The 20,923-nt window shown below is 35.8% G+C and overlaps 1 protein-coding gene across 1 annotated transcript in view; it reads right to left on the bottom strand.

The window, feature by feature from the left end:
• DNAJC13 (DnaJ heat shock protein family (Hsp40) member C13) overlaps nt 1-20,923 on the bottom strand; it is a 158,043-nt gene that overhangs the window by 91,232 nt on the left and 45,888 nt on the right. Inside the window, exons 6-19 of the mRNA XM_042780451.1 lie at nt 18,308-18,514; nt 18,121-18,216; nt 17,666-17,757; nt 12,287-12,453; nt 12,094-12,173; nt 11,843-12,012; nt 11,298-11,397; nt 10,384-10,491; nt 9,141-9,296; nt 8,184-8,240; nt 5,372-5,493; nt 2,465-2,540; nt 2,130-2,225; nt 1,258-1,401 (exon numbers count right to left, since the gene is read on the bottom strand). Of these exons, the coding sequence (XP_042636385.1) occupies nt 1,258-1,401; nt 2,130-2,225; nt 2,465-2,540; nt 5,372-5,493; nt 8,184-8,240; nt 9,141-9,296; nt 10,384-10,491; nt 11,298-11,397; nt 11,843-12,012; nt 12,094-12,173; nt 12,287-12,453; nt 17,666-17,757; nt 18,121-18,216; nt 18,308-18,514 (1,671 nt within the window). The remainder of the gene's footprint in view (nt 1-1,257; nt 1,402-2,129; nt 2,226-2,464; nt 2,541-5,371; nt 5,494-8,183; nt 8,241-9,140; nt 9,297-10,383; nt 10,492-11,297; nt 11,398-11,842; nt 12,013-12,093; nt 12,174-12,286; nt 12,454-17,665; nt 17,758-18,120; nt 18,217-18,307; nt 18,515-20,923) is intronic.

Below are 20,923 nucleotides of genomic sequence, written 5' to 3'. Positions count from 1 at the left end.
CCCAACCTTCCTTCTGAGGAGTGGCTGGTGGGTTTGAACCGCCAGCCGTCTGGTTAGCAGGCAAGTGTCTTAGCCACTATGCTACCAGAGCTCCCATAGCAATAGTATCATGACCAAAGTATATACTGTTTTTATTATTATATTGCTTGTACATCATAGAAACCATGTAAAGATACAGAAGACAGGTATTGCTACTCTGGTTTCATAAAAGAGGAAAGTAAAGTTCTGAAAAGCTATAATATGCCATATAGGTTAATAAGTGACAGAATCAGGAGGCTCAGATATAAGTTACATGCCAATGTTCAGAATTATTTTCCCTAGCCTAGCTAGTTACTTGAAATCATGCCAGTAATTCTTCATATCACATGTATCACTCACACAAATTAGCATTAATCTATTATTCTCAAGTTCTAAAGAACTGAAGATTGGCCCCAAATTCAGATAGACATGCAAAACTATAGTATTTGTTGCTTGGTTTAAATCAATGTCTTATGTTTAAATATTTTGCAAATTCATTTATTCATGACAAAACCATTTGTTCAGAAAATTATTTGGATTATTTTCCTTGAATAAGGAAACAGCTATTTTACCAAAAAAAAAAAAAAAAAAGTCAAGAGAAAAGACCTAAACATTATCAACAGAAACTGTGAGATCAAGACAGCTTTTCTAGGATTCCTTACCTCATTCTTAACCACAGTACAATCAATCTTAAATAGAAGAATGTACATTGTTGAATTAAATTCTGTAGTAAATACAACATACTGAAGAATGAGACTAAAACTGTTTTAGATCTGACCTTGATCTAATAAACAAATATGGAAAAATTTAAGTACAAATAGTAAATTTAATTTAAAAAAGTAAATCTTTTTTCTGAAACTTTTGTTTAGCTAGTTTTGAATAAAAAGTTAAACAAGAAGCATAATTTTATTTTTATAGCTACAAACTAAAGTCCAGAAGAGAAAGGAAGAAAATAGATACATATGAATTGTAAAATATGGAAACTGGGAATAACAGAAGGGAAATTAATAGGCGAATTTTATATTAAATTTCAAATGAATACCTAATTAAAAGCCTGATCATTAATTTATGGAATTACAAATTAAGAAAAATTTATGTAAACATACAAATCAGAACTAGCTGATATTTCTTTTTATGTTTCAGATATTGAATCAGAAATAACTGCCTGAATAGCAGGAACTAAAGAAGATTTATATCACACAGCAGTGCTACAAGTTTGCAAGCAGATTCTCTTTTTACCTCTTTTTGAGCAATGCCCATTCTATCTCTCCAGTGCATTAACACAAGATCCACTTTTTCTTTGGCGAATTTTTCAACTTCTTTAGCAGCTTTTCCAGCTAGTCTTTGCCACTCAGGAACTTTATTGAACTTTCCGTACTGATCCTATAAAGTCGTGTTGAACTGTTACAGTCTTGTTTACAAACTTAATTTTTAAAAACATCTAAGTAAGGTTAAGGTCACACTATTTATTTTACATGACAAAATAAATTATGGATGCTAGGGCTCAGTACAGAAACATGGTAAAAATTTCTACAATAAATTATACTTTTGTGTGCAAACATAATTTTTCCACTTAGATTTTAAGAGGATTCTTTTATGACAGGTGCTAAGATGCAGGTGGAAGATGGGTGTAGACAAAGAAGTGTGAGGACAGGAAAAGAATACTTAAAAGAAAGATGTTTATTTAATTTTCTACAACATAGTCAAATCCTAATAATTAAAATATATCTTGACAGAAAAAGTTCTACATAACTTTATTTTTTTCCAAGTTAGCCCCTTTTACACTGTAATAATAATAATAATAATAATAAAAATCTCTCCCTGAATGTGACAAAAAGTTGAGCTAGAAAAAGAAAATATACACTAAGAGTACTACTACTGATAAAGTCAGAATGTGGTGATAGCTGTATAATTCTATAAATACATTAAATTTACTAAACTGTACACTTAAGTGAATTTTATGGAATGTAAATTTTACTTTAGTAAGGCCATTAATAACTTCAAATGAAGTGAATTCTTGGCTTATTCTTAAAATTTTTAGTGTGTTTTAAAGAAGAGTATGTATCAGTAGCCTTACATCCTGAAAGGACATTTAAGACAATCATAGTTACCATTGCTATTTTCACATTATCTCTAACATGCATCCGATCAGCATCCTTCTCAGGAACTGGATCTGAGCTGTCCAAGTATGCCAGCAAGCCTGGTGGCTAAAAACAACAAATAAAACAAAACAAAACACAAACTGTTTTCAAAACAAATGCACAAAAGAAAACTTAGTCTTAAAAATCCAAACAAATTAATATTATGATTTAGTTATTGAGAATAGCATTTATTACATGGCATTTCCTACTATAAAATACCTTTTAAATTAAAAACAAAGAGAAGAAAAATATCCTTCTTAATGTGCAAGAATACTCAAATCTTTCCACTTTCTCAACCAACTTACCAAAATGCGTTTCAACAAGTTTGTAGCTGTTGCATTATCAGCTGTCCAGAGTCCCACTAAATGTCTACTTAGCTGTCTGAAAAAAGCAGACGTTGAGAAAGGTTTGCTGCTTTATCTCAGCTAGAACAGAAAGGAATTTTTAAGAACAAAATAACATATAATTATAAGAAATGTGACTACAGTTAAAAAAAACCTTTCTGATTAAAAAAAATAAACATTAAGAGCAAATATTTCGATTCTAAGAGGTATGTGAGATAGTAATTCAAATATTACTAACATTTTGAACCTTTCTCCAAATTAAAATACATCCTTGGTAACTAATTCTCAATGGACCTAAAAACAAGAAAAAGCAGTTTCTTACTTCATTTAAAGAAAGGAAAAAACATGAAACAACAAAAAAAAGATTAGGCTTGATGAGAGACAGTTAGTTATAACAAGTCCTGATACAGTAATTACAGAATTCTGGTATTCTCAGGAATGTGGAACATGAGCCAACAGTCACCAATTATGTTATAATAGAAACTTTTTGGATAGAAAATATTTTCACTTTTGTTGACAAAGACCTAAAAGCACTTGGAAGAAATTATTCTACTTGTTCCTTTTAAAAGTTAAAAGCATATTTTTGTTCAAAGTGAAAATCTTAGATCCATGTGGAATCTATGGTTTAGTCGTTTCTTCTGGTCAGCAGTCAAATGCCTTAGACGCATTTCACCACCAGAGCTCCTGTGATTTAGTCATTTCTCAATCTCAATTCCCATGCCACCATGTGTCTCCTAAGCTATAAGCTTCTAATCAACAGGAACCCTAATTTATTCTATTTTGACTCTTCTGTACTTTGACAGGGATTAGGTTACCATTTGCTACGAGAGTGGGCTTAAAAGTTATGAGGGAAATAACCAAAAAACACCTACAGTCATATGCATTTATACATGTACATATTTTATATTCTCAGGACAAAGTTTAATAGCAAAAATAAAATTATACTTTGTCAACAAAAATGAACACTACTAAAACTGTTCATTCTTATACCTATTTTGAAGCTAATGTATCAAAGTAATTACACGTGTAATTTCCATCTCTCACATTTGGTAGGTGACTCCTAATACGGCTATACTAAAGGATAAAGAAGTGTTGTGTATTAGCAATTTGTAATAGATAAAGCAATGCAAATGAAAAATGGTATTTCTATTATAAATGATTGATCATTGGAGACAATGTAACCAATTAACCATAACAAAGAGAAACAAATGTCTAACATGGAGGTTTAATTGGATGTGACATGAAATAGTCTATTTTAAGATACAATGGTATCTGGCATTGCTCATAAGGCAGCACACCAAGGAAATACCCTCATTTTATATCTCCCCCCACCAGGCAAAATAAAAGATAACTTTTGTAGCCTAACATTTCTAAGTGAGATATGCAGTTAGTTTCAGATAGCCAACTCCAAATCAACCCAATGCCAACGACTGGTAGCAATCCTACAAGACAGGGTAGAATTACCCATTAGGGTTTCCAAGGCTGTAAATCTTTACAGAAGCAGATTGCCACGTCTTTCTCCCACTGAGTGGCTGGTGGGTTCAAACTGCCAACCTTTTTTTGGTTAGCAGCCCAATGCTTTAACCACAGCACCACCAGCAGAAACTACTGGCAAGGGAGTACACCATAACATAACAATAACTGGACATAGGTGATAAAAGGAAATTTATAGTATCACAACAAAGTAAACGTGAGTAAATAATTTATGCCACTATTTAAAAAGTAAACATATTATTTGATGTACCAAGAAGAATATGATTAAAAATATTTATGATATTCTTATTTTTTAACTAATATGACTCATAATATACTATGCTGACAGTATCTGAAAGAATCACATATAAGGAACCATAAAGGGGCTGGAATTCATGTAGACTGGAGAAAACAAATAGATTTATGTGCTTTCTCATATTTGAATGATTATTATAAGAAAATAAATGATTTGCCAAAGAGTAAATTTTTTTTTTTAACTGCAAGAGACTTAGGATAGACCCAGGTTAGGCTAGTTATGATGTTAAAGTGATGGTTGTTCTGTTTTCTTTTTTTTTTTCATTTTTTATTGTCATTTTAAATTAGAGTACCTTACTATCCAAAAGTATTTGAAAACTGAATGAGCGGTTTTCACATGAGGTCACCTGCACACAAAATGACCAAACGGAAATACAAGAAGAGAAGGCCTGAGCATGTGATTCTAGTTCCATAGACTTCGAGGCACTCTTGTCCATGTTCATGTCCTATGACTGTGAGTTCAGAGCATGATAATAATAGGCTAGGAGGAAAAAAGCAAACACAAATTTTCTTCCCCCAATGCCAACCACTCAGGAAAGGAGCAAATCTGGAGATCCTGGATAAAATGGGAGGAAAAACAAGGAACAAAACCCAAAAACTCAATAATGACCAGAATTACTGGTTAGATGGAGTCTGGTGAGACCCCCACTACTATGGCCCTGGAATACATTCTGCACTTAGAATAAAACTCCCAGGGACTGGCTCTCAGCCCAATAGTTAACAAGATGTATGTGCAGACCACTCAACCCAGGGTGACGCACCCACATACTCTATGGAAATACATCCCTTAGAGCAATAGACCACGGGGCACCAGAGAGGCAACATTCATATGAAGGTAATGCAGGACAAACAGGAGTACATAACTATGAGGGGCATAAGGGGAGGGTTACTGGGCAGGGAGGGGAGGAGAAAGGGTTAGGGTTGGGCATGGTAAATGGGGAATGAAACTAAATGTACACGTAACATTGAATGTAAAACAAACTCTTAAATAATAAACCCAAATACTTGTTTAGTTTATTTAATATCTGAATTAGTTCTGTAAACAGCAAGATAATTTACAGCAAATTAAATTTAACCTACCTATTTGTAAGCATCCTTTGATCTGAACTTATTGTAAACATCGCAGTATGCAAGTGTCGAGGTAAGGCACCTTCACTGAGAGCAAGCTCCTGCATTTTTGTAGCAATTTCTTTGTCACCTTCCTTTGGAAAAAGGGTAAGATGATCCCTAAAGCAGCAATCTCAGTAAACTATCCTAACTTTTAAAGCTTCATTTAAAATATTTTACATTTCTAAATAAAATAATCATTCAATATGTAACAAAAATTAAAAATGCAACTTCCACCTACCCAAAAATAACAGAGGTAAGATATAGTACAAGTAATTTTTACAATAATATTCTTAGCCTTTGAAATGAAGTTTAAATGTTTTCAATACATTTACCTTATGAATTATATTTTGCTCAATTTATTATTAAAATTAGGTTCACTCCCTGAATATCCATCTGTCAACAAAGGTAAGAGGTGACTCGAGGATCAGCAATTCCTACCAAAAGACATCTGCAAATGTGGCTTCCCTTTGTTATTAACAATATATTCATTTTCATGGTGAGTATAATTTTTTTTTAATGACATGATATAGGGGTCGTTCATTTTATTCTGAATTTATTTAGCTTATATACACTCAGTTTGGCAAATAGGTAAGGCAGATAAGACTACAAATCAAATGTAATCATAGAACTATGAATTAAGTAGTATATTTATGACAAATTGTCAAAAAGCAAAAACTCTCACTAAATTAGAAGAATATACAAGCACATAATATAATTATACCAAATGACTACACAGTATGTATACAAATATATACATGGCATGTATATGTAAGCATATACTTTGGAACAGAATATAATCTGAGAGGAAATTCACCAAAATACTAATAGCTGTTATCTGAGGATAGTAGAAATATAAACCAAAAAAGCCAAACTCACTACCATCAAGTCTGATCCAACTCATAGCAACCCCTCCTTGGGTTTCTGAGGCAGTATCACTACGGAAGTAGATTGCCCAACCTTCCTTTTGAGGAGAGGCTGGTGGGTTTGAACCACCAGCCTTCAGGTTAACAGTAAGTGCCTTAGGCACTGCACCACCAGAGCTGGCTTAATTTTTATTTGTTCCTTATATTTTTCTGTACATTCCAATTTTTCTTCAAAATCATATACTGCTTTTATAATCAGGAAAAAAGTGAAGATACTTGCCAGGGTTTCTGTGCAAATAAACAAAATCCTTCTCACACAGCTATCAGCCCTTGTCACTGGCTATGAATCTGACACATGTAGCTTTATACCTGAATTCAAAGTCAGCATTTTTCTCATATATTTATATTTGGTGCTCTCTGTGTGTGTGTGTGTGTGTGTGTGTGTGTGTGTATATATATATATATATATATATATATATATATATATATATAAAGAATGGTAAAACATTGGTGGATCAAAGTCAAGTGCACATTTTTGTTCAGATACTTGATCTATCCGTCCTTGGCTAAGCAAGATCTGTAGGCAAAAGGTATGGTGCTTACTTTGAAAGCTAAAATTGAACACAGAACCCATTAACTGGAAGTGGAAAATCAGCCCTTAAGTTGTACATATGCACTAAAAATAATAAATGGGAGGTCTGGTAGCGTAGTGCCTAAGGCATCTGACTGCTAATCAGAAGGCTGGCGGCTCAAACCTACAAGCCTCTCCTCGGAACTAAAATGGGGCAATCTGCTTCCATAGTGATACTGCCTTGGAAACCCAAGGAAGGGTCACTATGAGTTGGGTCCGACTTGATGGCACATAACAACAACAACAACAACAAAACATAAATAAACTATGATGTGATCACAACTTTAATGCCTGTATATCACTTCTTTTTACAGCTACTTCAGAGCATAACCATTCTATGCTTATATTTAACTGCATGCTGTGTTTATGAGCTAAAACAGCAGAGCTTTATGGTGAAAGACTCAAACACTCTTCCATTCCATCCAAATTACTATTATAACAACAAAAGAACACAAGTATTCAAAAGTCATTATAGGTTGATGTCATCACAAGCATTGTAATACACGAATTGACATTCATAGACAGCATCTTAAAAAAAAGAAAAAGAGAGAGAATGCTAAAGCAGTATCCTCTGTATGCACCATATCACACTGCTCTCTAGAACTACTTAATTTACATACAGTGAAGCCTGTGACAGCAGAAGACTGCCTTGTTTTCTACTTTTAACAGGGTATAGTCTTACCACTTTCCTATCACTCATTTTAGTGGAAAATATTTGCATTTTCCTTCTCTGACAGGTTTCTTCCTTAAACAGGTCCCAGTTTCTGCAGGTTTTACTGTTCTTTCAACAACAAAAACCAAACTCATTACCGTTGAGTCCATTCCAACTCAAAGCAACCCCTCCTTGGGTTTCTGAGGCAGTATCTCTACGGAAGCAGATTGCCCAGTAATCCTTTGTTGTCATTCTTATTTGATATTACCTTGCTATGAACTAATTTCCTCAATGCATTTCTATGTGACCTCAGTACCTAAAGATTTCAATATCGTTACCACTGTCCCCTGAAAAAGAACACTAACTTTTAATTCTTCTAACTGAAACTAACAAAAAATGAAGGAACAGGAAGAGATTTCTTTGTCATACCATCTGCTTACTTTAGAATTTAAAACTCTTCTTGAGGATTATTTCCGTAAGAAATTTGAAACTATTTTCTGAATAAAGATTTAAAATTACTCTTCTTACTCAGAAAAAGTGCATGTTTCCCATAAAACACTGAAAGACAATTTTGTCAGCTTCAATTAAAATAGCCAATCAATATTCAAGTTTAAAATGGGAAAACTGTTCTCTCACCTCTATTATGGCCTTCATAACCAATCCAGCTCCCTTTACAATTGCCATGGAAGGATGCTTTAAAATGGGAGAGAAAAAATGTCACTGAATAGAGAAAATATCATTTCTAACACAATTAACTGTTGCTCTTATAGAAGATATGCAATTTTATAAAAGCTATACATAATTAATAATTTAGTAAAGAATACATCTCAAAAATCAAAGTTTGGGTTAATATTTTAAGTATTTATAAAACTTTAGACACTTAAAACACATTAGAGGAAATAGCTGGCACTTATTTTAAAAAAGAACATCAAATACTTATTTGAATGATACAAATCACATACTAATGATACTAAAATAATATAAATATAAAACAAAATATAAATTTCATACATATATGTGCATATATGTAAAATAAATACCATAGTATTATAAACTAAGTGTTTTCCATTGTTTATTACTGGCCCTGCTATAGCTCATCTTGTTATTTAGAAATTTGTAAAGAGAAGGGAACTCTGGGCCAACCATAGAGAATATGGATTTATCACTACTTCTAAAGATACAAACAAAGGGCCTGGGTGGGGCAAACAGGTTATCTTCAGTGTTAATCAACAGGTTACGGCTTGAGTCCACCTAAAATTGCTTCAAAAGAAAGGCCTGGAGATCTACTTCTGAAAAATTAGCAACTGAAAATGCCATGCAGCACAGTTCTACTCTGACACACACAAGGTCGCCATGAGTCGGCATCAACTCAATGGCAACTGATGAAAGATGGAAAGGACGGACAGAGGAGCTATCCACAAGGCTCAATATGAAACACAAAACTATGTGAGTTTAAATTTCCTACTTGGCTATATATTAAATCATTTACCACCTTTACCACAGAAGCACACACGTATTATTTAAAAACACACTGACTCTAAAAGTAGTCCCCTTAGACTAGCTGTCATCTGAAAAGAAAACACAAGCTCCCACCTGAAAGAGTTTAAAGAGTGTTCTTCCATTGGATGCTACCATCTCTAAAAGCATGTCAAATTGCTGCCCTTCAGTCGTCTCACTATATGGAGCACAGAGGGCAAAAGTAAGGAAGTCCAACAGTGAACTAATAACTAGGGCACCAGTTCCATGATCCTGAAACAAAGTAACATATTGCCATAAAGACTTACAGACAGGGAACTTCAGTTAAACAATACTGTGTTTTTTTGTGTTACTCCACATGTCAGAAGTAAACACTTAATTTCTTAACACGAGATTCAAAGTTTGATGACTCTTAAGTGGTACTTGTAGCAAATCCATTACCCATACTTCAAAAGGAATATAATTAAAATTCATTAATTTCAAAATAACCAATATTTTTCAAACATCTGTAACTAAGGTTAATGTGTTTTTATATAAAAAGTAATTTTTGGTAACACCTATAAAACTTTGGCAATTTACGTTTCTCTTAAATGTTATATTGCCATCTCCAAAATTATTACCAGTGATTGAGGAACAAAGATTCAGCGTAATTTATTTAGAGCAGTTTTATTTCATAATGACATTTTTTTTTTTATTAGGATTTGGGTGAAGATTTACAGAGTAAATTCACTTTTCATACAGCAGTTCACATACACTTTGTCTCATGTCATTGACCAAAATTTACAATGCAGCAGCTCCCCTCCCACTTCCTCCCCATAGTTACCTCCTCCCAGTGTCCATCCCTTCATACTCTTCTGCACCCTGAGCTATCTCCTTGTGCATAAGCAGCCCTTCCTTCTCCCATGATTGTTCTCTCCAGGGCGTGTGTCTACTTGAGGTAAATGTTTAACTCGCATGCCTGTACTTTGTTTGGCTGGAAACCACAGTTGTGGGTTCAATTCCAGACCTGAAGGGCAGCTAGGGGCCGTAGTCTCAGTGGTTCCACCAGGCTCTATTGGACCAGCAAACCTGGTTCCCACCTTCTTCTTCTTTTTTTTTTTGCCTCCACGTAATGACATTTTTAAAGAAAGAAAAATTGGAATACCATTGTAAAAATTTAAAGGCTTTGCAAGTTAACTTTCCTAGGCGAGTGGATATAATCCTAAAATATTTTATTATTAATGACTAAGCTGAACTATGACTAACACTTAACCACAGTTGGGGGCTGCAATTAAAAAAAAAATTGTTCATGCTGTACTTCTAAAATACTTTCAATAATGGCACAGCATTTCCCATTAAAATAAATTTAATCACAACTTACCACATGGGAATTAAATTTCTCCAATAAGTTTTCCAGAAACTTCTTTGAAGAGAGAAGAGAGGCTTTGTTTAGTTGTTCTTGCCTTAAGTCATAGTCATCATGCATGGGCTATTGATTAAAAACAGTGATAACTCATGAGTAGTCCTATGTGCTGGCATCACACAAAAGCCATCAATAAAGAGTACTCATCACACACTGAAAGAACTACAAACCACAGACTTTAAAGTTTAAGGCAGATAGTGAACTCATAAGACAGTCAGGCAGAAGTGACATTTTCCTCTGGGTTTGATTAGACTTTATACGTAACTTGCCCAACAAGTGACTTTAGACAGTCTTGTATAAGGTAACCTCCTCAGGTGTCACAGGCCTCCTTAAAACATAAACATTCTCCTCCCACCCAACCAGAATTTTATAACATAAGTTGACAAGATACAATTCAACACTTAAAAGCAAGTACTAAAATTAGCAGCAAATACTTCTTTGCCTCAAGGTGATTCTCTTTTGACTGTTGTGATAACTGAGATTATAAAAGGGATTCCAGCATGAAGATTAGACCACAAAAAAAACCAAACTCACTGCTGTCAAGTCGGATCCGACTCATAGCAACCCCTCCTTGGGTTTCTGAGGCAGTATCACTACGGAAGTAGATCACCTAATCTTCCTTCCAAGGAATGATTAAGAGCAGCAATTTGAAGGAAGGAAAGAACTGTGTCTTAACATCTTTGTATTTCCAGCACTTAGCATAGTCCTGGCATACAGGATGTGCAAAACAAATATTTATTAGAATAAAGAATAGCTATGACAGAAGATTAGAGGATATCGAAGCATGGGCTTTAATTGGTATAATGAAAATCTAGGTTTGCGGAAATTAAACCACCAGTCAACTTAAGAACTTAAGAAAAAATACTACTCACACACATGAGGGCACAAAGCATATCAACAGCTGCATGGATAACTCCATTATTGCTCCGCTTGAGAGCTTTCACGACCTTTACTCCTAGACGCTCCCGAAACCTTTTAGAACAAAAAAATAAGCATGTACCATTAGAACACTTGTTATTATTATTAAAATACAGTATCATCTTAATTCTCCTTTGCATTACTGCACCAATTACATATTCTGAACTTCTCTTTCAGAATGTATTATACTGAAAATTTCATCAGTTTTCAAAATAGTTTTTTTTTCTCTGGGAGGGGGGAAGGATTTTTTTTAGGGTTAACTAAAACTTAAAAAAGCACTCAATTCCCATTCAACTTCACTGAAACAAGAGTCAGTAATATTACTGGTGAGTACAGGGGATCATACCATCATCATCAGTTCCACTCATTTTGCTTTTCCAGGTCTCATTAATAAAAATGATTGCATCATCATAGAAAAGGTACCAAGGTTTAGTAACACATCAAGAAGTAAAGTAGAAAGTATTTGAATTGTTCAAATTCTCTGAGAGAAACAACTTACTTTGGAAGCTGAGTGAAGGCAAGAAAACCAGCTTTGGAAGCCACAAGCCTCCTCACAGCCTGGAACTGACTCTCAAGTTCTGCATTCGAAGCAACAACATCTCCCTCTTGGGACAGTAATGCTGTTATGGCATTATTGATCAGTTTTTCTTTGTTTTCTGAGAAGAGACCCTAGATGAAGAAAGAATATTTCAAAAAAAAATTTCCTACCAAAAATTAACGACAGTGAATGAAATATAAGATGTATCTTACATCTTGTGTTACTGCATGAAGAACTCCGCTGTATGAAATATTAGCATTGAACCTGAATACAGCATCTGCAAAGTTGCCATCTATAAGGAGAGGAAAAGGTTCAAGAGGAAGAGTTACAAGTCTGCGTTCCTAACTCTTAAAATATTGTTAAGTAGAGGGATTGAAATACAATCACATTTAAATCAATACTTACTTGGAGGTGTAGCTAAGAACCTGAGATGAAGGCTCTCTACTTCCTCATCGACAGGCATGCTGAGTAACCCCCATCGCTGACCTTTATGTGTTGATGTCATTTTTACACAAACATCTCTGTTACCAGAGGCTCTTACTCCATCCAGCAAGCTTGCTAATAACGAATCTCTTTTTTTTTAAGAAGTTAAAAAAAAAAAAAAAGTAATAATTAGGTTTTAGGACTGGTATTTAAGGAAAATTTTGATTCATACGCAGGCCCTTTAACACATAATCTCAAAAGAGAAGGGGGGCTTGGGGAAACAACCTGGAATTCCAACACTACTTCTTTACCTTGCTGTGGTGTGACCTTGTACAAGTTACTTAAGCATTACACCTTTAATGTTACTCTGTACTTTTTGTTGTTGTCAGATACTTACAAGAGCTTTACTGAAGTGTAACTAGTGTTGCAGCATGTCACTGAGTCAATTCCAACTCACAGTGACCTCATGTGACAGAGCAGAACTGCTCCATAGGTTTCCTGGGCTATAATCTTGATGAGAGCAGACTACAAGGTACTCTCCTCCTGTGGAACAGCTGATGTGGCCTAATAGCCCATTTAGCAGCCCAGAACTTAACCACTGTGCTACAAGGGCTCCTTAAATATAACTTACAAACCACAAAATTCACCCAATTAAAATGTGCATCTTCATAATTTAATAAATTTATACAAATGTGCAATCACCACCAGAATCCACTTTTAGTACACTTCCATCTCCCAAGAAGTTCCCTTGTACCCCTTTGCAAAAAAATCCCCAAGCCCCAGATAGCCACTAATCTGCTTTCTGTCTCTATAATTTTGCCTTTTCAAGAAACTTCATAAAAATGGAATCACACAATATGTAGTCTTATGTATCTGCCTTATTTCACTTTTCATGGAGGGTCATTCACATTGTGGCATGTTATTAATTCAGTCATCTTTTATTATTGAGTTGTTGTTGTTGTTAGGTGCCGTCGAGTCGTTTCTGACTCATAGCGACCCCATGCACAGCAGAACTAAACACTGCCCGATCCCGCGCCAGCTCCACGATCCCTGCTATACCTGAGCCCATCATCGCAGCCACAGTGTCAATCCATCTCATTGAAGGCCTCCCCCTCTTTCATCGACCCTCCACCCTACCAAGCATGACATCCTTCTCCAGGGAATGGTCCCTTCTGACAACATGACCAAAATAGGTGAGACGAAGTCTGACCATTCTTGCTTCCAAGGAGCATTTCGGGTGCACTTCCTCCAGAACAGATCTGTTAGTTCTTTTAGCAGTCCATGGTACTTTCAGCATTCTTCGCCAGCACCACAACTCAAAAGCATCAACTCTTCTTTGGTCTTCCTTATTCACTGTCTGGCTCTCACATGCATACAAGGCAACTGGAAATATCATGGCTTGTGTCAGACACACCTTAGTCCTCAAGGAGACATCCTTGCTCCTCAGCACTTGAAACAGTTCCTTCGCAGTTGACCTTCCCAATGCTACACGTCACTAATGTCCTGACTGCTGCTTCCATTGGCAGTGATTGTAGAACCAAGCAACGTGAATTCTTTGACAACCTCAATCTTCTCTCCATTTATTGTGATGCTGCTCATTGGTCCAGTTGTGAGGATTTTTGTTTTCTGTATACTGAGACGTAATCCATATTGCATACTGTATTCTTCAACCTTCATCAGTAGGTGCCTCAAGTCATCCTCACTTTCAGCAAGCAAAGTTGTATCGTCTGCATATCTCAGGTTGTTAATGATTCTTCCTCCAATCCTGACGCCACGTTTTTCTTCATATAGTCCAGCTTCTCGGATTATTTGCTCAGCATATAGATTGAGTAAGTGTGGGGAAAGGATACAACCCTGATGCACTCCCTTCCTGATTTTAAACCATGTAGTGTCCCTTGTTCCATTTGAATGACAGCCTCCTCGTCAAGGTACAAGTTCCTCATGAGTACAATCAAGTGTTCGGGAATTCCTGTTCTTCTCAATGTTATCCATAATTTGTCATGAGTCACACAATCAAATGCCTTTGCACAGTCAATAAAACACAAGTAAACATCTTTCTGGTATTCTTTGCCTTGAGCCAAGATCCATCTGAGTAGTATTCCATTATATAGCATTTTGTTAATCCATTCATCAGCTGATTGATATATGTCATAAAGCAAGTAACAAATTGTGAGTGTTGAGTCTTCAAATCCTCTAATTAGGATAGCTACTTTACTTTTTCAGCTTTTCTCTTCCCTTAAATTCAGGGCAGGAAAAATATATATAACCTATGGCTCTTCTTGTTGTTAGGTGTCATTGAGTCAATTCTAATTCATAGCTACCCCATGTGTAATAGAACAAAACACAGTTTGACCCTGTGCTATCCTCAGAATAGTTGGTATGCTGGAGCCCACGGTTACAGCCAGTATATCAATCAATCTCATTAAGGGTCTTCCTCTTTTATGCTGATCCTCTACTTTACCAAGCATGCTGCTCTTCTGTACGGACTGGTTTCACCTAATATGTCTAAAGTACATGAAACAAAGTCTTGCCATCCTACGTTTAAAGAGTATTGTGGCTGTACTTCTTCCAAAACGGATTTGCTCTTTCTTCTGGCAGTGCATGGTATATTCAATATTCTTCATCAGCACCTAATTCAAAGGCATCAATTCCTCTTTGGTCTTTGTTTTTTATTGTCCAGCTTTCACCTACACATAAAGCAATAGAAAATAACCATGGCTTGGGTCAAGCACACCTTTGTCATCAAAGTGACATCTTGGCTCTTTAAAGTGGTCTTTTGCAGCAGATCTGCCCAACACACTATGTCATTTGATTTGTTGAGTGCTGCTTATATGGGTGTTGACTGTGGATCCAAGTAAAATGAAACCCTTGACAGCTTCAATCTTTTCTCCATTTATCACATTGTTGCTTACTGGTCCAGATGTGAAGATTTACGTTGAGGTGTAATCCATATTGAAGACTCGTCTTTGATCTTCGTCAGTAAATAAGGAAGACTGTGTCATCTGTGTATTGCAGGTTGTTAATCAATCTTCCTCCAGTCTGATGCTGTGCTCTTCTTCATACACTTCATGGATTATCTGCTCAGCATACAGACTGAATAACTATGGTAAAAGGATACAACTTTGATGCATATCTTTTATGACTTTAAACCATGCAGCATTCTCTTGTTCTGTTGGAACAACTGCCTCTTGATCTACAGACAGGTTTCACATGTGCACAATTCTTCATGATGTTATCCATAATTTGTTATGATCCACAAAGTTGAACACCTTCATAAAGTTGATAAAATGCAGGTAAACATCTTTCTAGTATTCTCTGCTGTCAGTCAAGATCCATCTGGTATCAGCAACGATATCCACTTGTTCCACATCCTCTTCTGAATCTGGCTTGAATATCTGACAGATCTCTGCTGATATACTGCTGTAACCATTTTTTAATTATCTTTAGCAAAATTTTACTTGTATGTGATATAACATTTTTTGATAATTCCCACATTCTACTGGATCACCTTGCTTTGGAATGGGCACAATTATGGATGTCTTCTAGTCAGGTGGCTAGGTAGTCGTCTTCCAAGTTTCTTGGTATAGATGAATGAATACTTCCGCAACTGTTCATTGAAGCACCTCAACTGAACTTCCTTCTGTGCCATCAATTCTTGATCGTATACTAACTCCTGAGATGACTTAATGTCAACCAATTCTTTTGGTACACTGACTATTCTTCAATCTTCTTTGATGCTTCCTGAGCCATTCAGGTTTTTTTATCCATATAATCTTTCAACATTGCAACTCAAGGTTTGAATTTTTTCTTCAGTTCTTTCAGCTTGAGAAATGCCAAGCAAGCTTTTCTCTTTTGGTTTTCTAACCCAGGTTTTTGCACATTCCATTATAATGTTATCATAAACCTATGGCACAGAATACTGAAAGTATCATGGACTGCCAGAAGAACTAATAAATCTATCCTAGAAGAAGTACAGCTGAAATGCTTATTAGAAGCAAGAATGGCCAGACTTTATCACACCCACTTTGATCACGTTGTCAGAAGGGACCATTCCAGGGAGAAGGCTATCATGCTTGGTACAGTAGAGGGTCAGCAAAAAAGGGAAAGGCCCTCAATGAGATGGACTGACACAGTGGCTACCACAATGGCCTCTGGTATAACAAGGATTGTGAGGCTGGTGCAAGACCAGGCTGTGTTTTGTTCTGTTTTACACAGGGTCACTATGAGTCAAAGCCAACTTGACAGCATCTAACAACAACATGCTTAAGATGCCATTTTTGCTGACCTGAGATAGGAAGTTTTCTAAAGTGAGAAACAATTACTGGCCATACTATAGGAACTGAAAAAAACTTAAAGTTGTATTGTATGTACTGGTAAAATGTTCCAAAATTGTTTCAATTAACTTTAAAACATAGATTTAGTCTCAATTCATAGTGGAATGAAAGAACTCCCTGGAATTTAAGAACAGTCTATCCTATAATAATGGTTTAGTAGTACATGAAGGGAGATCCAGTCATTCACAATAGAATGAATTATGCATGTATTAACGTACAGGAGTTTCTGAGCTATAACAGCTCACAGGTTTTCAAAGCAACTGCCAAGCTATAATAATATAAAAACACCCAAGTATATTCCCCTGGAAAACTGTTAAGTAGCTTATGATGTCAACTTAAAAAAATCTAACATCAAATGTTTTTATTTTAAAGTAACTTGCTGCTGTTATCCTTGCTGCTGTTCCAAGCAACTTAACATTAGAAATGTTGTTATGTTAGCTGCCTTAGAGCCAGCACCCCCATCAACTCATGGTAACCCTATGAACAATGGGACCACATGCTCTGATCCACAGGGCTATCACGGGCTGATTTTCAGAAGAACATCACAGGCCTTTCCTCCTTCCTAGTCTGTCTCAGTCTGGAAGACCTGCTGGAACTTGGTCAGCATCACAGTAACACGCAAGCTTCCACTGACAGACGAGCAGTGACTACACTTGACAAGCACTGGCTAGCAATCAAACGCAGGTCTCCCACATGGAGGCAAGAATTCTACTAACAAATCTCCATGGCCCTCAACATTAAAAGGTGCTATTTAAAAATACTTAGAAATACAAACCAAATTACAGAAATGTGCTTTGTTTTTATCATTTCATTGAAAATTAAGATATTTCCTGTCTTTAGGAATTTGAAAAGTGAATGGAGGTAATTTTTACTATTTATTTTAAAATAAACATTTTAAAGATGTAGTCTTTTCCAAAGTTACATAACTTCATAGTTCGAGACTATTAATCTTTATTTCTCCTCTTCAAATGATTATTTTTCCTTTTTTCAAAAGCTTGATGAATTAAAAGAAAAAAAAAAAGGATACCTCTCTGTTGATGAATATTTTCGTATTTGCCCTTTGATAAATTCAATGGTAAAAAGTTGAGGATTTTCTGAGTCACAAACCAATGCAAATACCTAAAGAAAACAAACCGTTCAACAAAAAAGCTTAATTTTATATTTAATTACAAAACCTACATATCAACAGTTAGCTTATAACAGTTAACATTTTAAAATGTAACTAATTCATAATATCACAATATAAGAACTGCTTAAGAGTCACATTAAATTTCACACATCAGTGAATAGAAAGCTCCAGAAGTATACTTTTGGAAAATAACCTTTGCAATATTAATTGTTCTAAGCTCAATAACTATAATTATGTGAAGAATCAAATGCAGATTCTGCTTATTTTCCATTCTTCAAGCATGAGTAAATATTAAAATTTAAAAGATATTCTAATTTATTAATGAGAAGAAATCTCATTTAAGCTAAACGTACCTCTCCTAAAGGCTTCAATGTAGCAATATTATAGGTTGCTGGATCACGTTCTACTAAACATGTTTCTGTAAGCGCTAGAACTCTTTTTACAGGTTCCTTCAAACAATAAAATTGAAACATTAAAAAGCTGTTGGAAAAAAGTTAAAATCAGATGAACAAATTTTTATTTTCAACAGGTAAGTCTTACCGAATGTCTAGGAGATATTTTTTGGACTACAAATTCTGCTAAAGATGTGATGGATTCATCAGTGCTGTATTTTCCAAACCGAAGATTCAAATATTGCTCAAATTCTAAAGGTTCTTTTCTGATTCTCAATGAAATGCCTATGTAGTTGCCAGCATGGTCTATTGCACTTTTGATAATTTCTTCTCTTTGCTCTGATGCAAATAAATGCTGTATAAATTTTGAAATTTACAAAGTCAGGGCTGAAGCAACTAAAACATGGTAATACTTAATAAACTCATAGGAAAGAGAATAAAGTAGCAATTTGCACAGAAAAAAAGAGGTCATCCCTCTTCTCAGAGTTAAATAAGCAGTGAGTTGCTATTGATAAACTTACTAAATTAAGCCCTACAACTAACTGACTGGATGTACATTATCTCGCCACTTCTCAGAATCAGTTCTCATCACTGTGTACAAAACAGTACCCTGGAGCTTTCAAGGAGAGGCTCCAGAGACCCCAGCCAGACCCAGTAGGGGTGGTGGGCAGGATTCCCAGTTACACTTATGGTAGCTCTGATTTAATATCCCCCCCCAATCCCCCCAGAGGGCTTCCATGCAAGATAACCTTTGAAGAATATTTAAATGTTTACAAGTCACTGGCCTAACAATGGTACAAAACATCCCCAGGGTGGGTATTGGCAAACTTAGAGATTATTTATTGCATTTGGGCTGGAGAGCAGAAATGCTCAAAGTTCTACAAAGGGTAAGGCAAGAAAATCACACACCAGAAAGAACTACCCTGCTCAGAATGCCAATAGCATCCCTGTCGAGAAACACTGGACCAGATCATGTTTAAGAACCGGATTTTACTCATAGCAGCATGGCACTGTCACTACAGATATCTAACTGCTAAGGTATCACATAAATTTTTTTTAGATTAATTCTATGTTATAGAGTATCTGTAGTAAATTGATTCTTTTTAGCTAGTGTCTTCCAAAAAACTAAGAGTATGCTTACAAAGTTTCTTGCTGCATCAAATTATAAAAAATGTTAGCAATAAAAGGAGTATGAAACAATTCCCATCCTTAATGTTTACCTTGTATACTGTGTGGCTTGGCTGAACAGTAACAAAACTGTTGAGATTACTTTGATATGATTATCCTGTTAAAGACTTTCAAGGCCATATTCCTATAATTAGGTACGTTTTCCACCAAAGTATTAAATCATTACAAATCACTACTGCTCAGGAAAGAGACATGCCTCTGGACAGCACTGGAACACCAGGCTTTCAATGGGAAAGGAACCAAGCTTCTCCTTGGGCCTTCATCATTTGGGTCTAGGTACTAAAATGCCTAGATGTATGTTCTTAGATGAGGGACACTAAGATGGTAGCCATTATCTGGGAAAAAGTAAAATTTAGAATGAAAAAAGGCCTATCAGTTCTGAAAAGCAAACCATATTTCATAAATTAGATCATTCAGGCCTCTATCATTGTATTTTCCTTTTGCTCTCTAGGCTCTTGTATATCTAAATGTTCCAGGCTTGCCTTGGCTCTGCTTCCCAGGGAAGGATCATTTATACATAGAACATTCGATCTTGGAGTAGTGTTCCCAGACCACTAAAGTAGCTATTTAAAAAAGAAAAAAAAAAGTTGACGATGAGTTCAATTCTTCAATTCTGATTCACAGTGACCCCATGTGTTGCAGAGAACTGTGAATTGTGCGCCATAGTTTTCAAGGCTGAGATCTTTGTAAGATCACCAGGCTTTTCTTCAGAGGTGCCTCTGGGTGAGTTCAAACAGCCAACTTTTCAGTTAGTAGTCAATCCCTTAACTATCTGAGCCACCCAGAGACTCCTAAGATAGCTATAAACCAAAAACCAAATCCACTGCCATCAAGTCAACTCCAACTCACAGCAACACAAAGGGTTTTCCCAAGATGTAAATCTTTATGAGGTAGATTGCCTCATTTTCCTCCCATAGAGCAGTGGGTGGATTTGAACCTCAAACCTCCTGGTTAGCAGCCAAATGCCTTAACCACTATTCCACCAGAACTTCTTTGTTGCTGTTGTTATGTGCCGTCTAGTTGGACCCAACTTACAGCGACCCTTCTTTGGGTTTCTGAGGAGGTATCACTTCGGAAGTGGATTGCCCAACTTCCTTCCGAACTTCTTTAAGATAGCTATAAACCAAAAATAAACTCACTGCCATCCAGCTGATTCTTAAGATAGCTATGCTGTTGTTGTGTTTTGCCATCAACTACAGGAATTATAAATTCTGAACAGAATAGAATCTTGAGACAAAAATAACTTCACCTGAGTTTCTCCATGCGAAGACTCTCTTTATACAGCTCATCTTTGAGAACTAGGTTTTAAATTTTAACAAGACAGATAGGATGTTTCTTATAAAAAAGACAGTCATCATTTATAGTTCAGGTTCTCTTACTGATTAACGAACAGGGTCTCAGCATCTGTGGTGTAGTAAATTACTTAGTGTGGCTTTTCTACCCATAAGTCTTTGTAAACTCCAAGGTGGGATTTTGTATGAGCAACTGAGCAGCCCTGATTGCTGAAGCTATCCACCTGGGTTATTTCTGTTGGGAGTGGCACAATACAATGTTCTGGGAGGTGCCCACTCTCTCT

Source organism: Orycteropus afer, unplaced genomic scaffold (genome assembly GCF_000298275.1).
Source record: "Orycteropus afer afer isolate SDZICR_OR568_19922 unplaced genomic scaffold, OryAfe1.0 scaffold00003, whole genome shotgun sequence".
Taxonomy (NCBI): domain Eukaryota; kingdom Metazoa; phylum Chordata; class Mammalia; order Tubulidentata; family Orycteropodidae; genus Orycteropus; species Orycteropus afer.
This window is presented reverse-complemented; position numbering and strand designations above follow the sequence as displayed.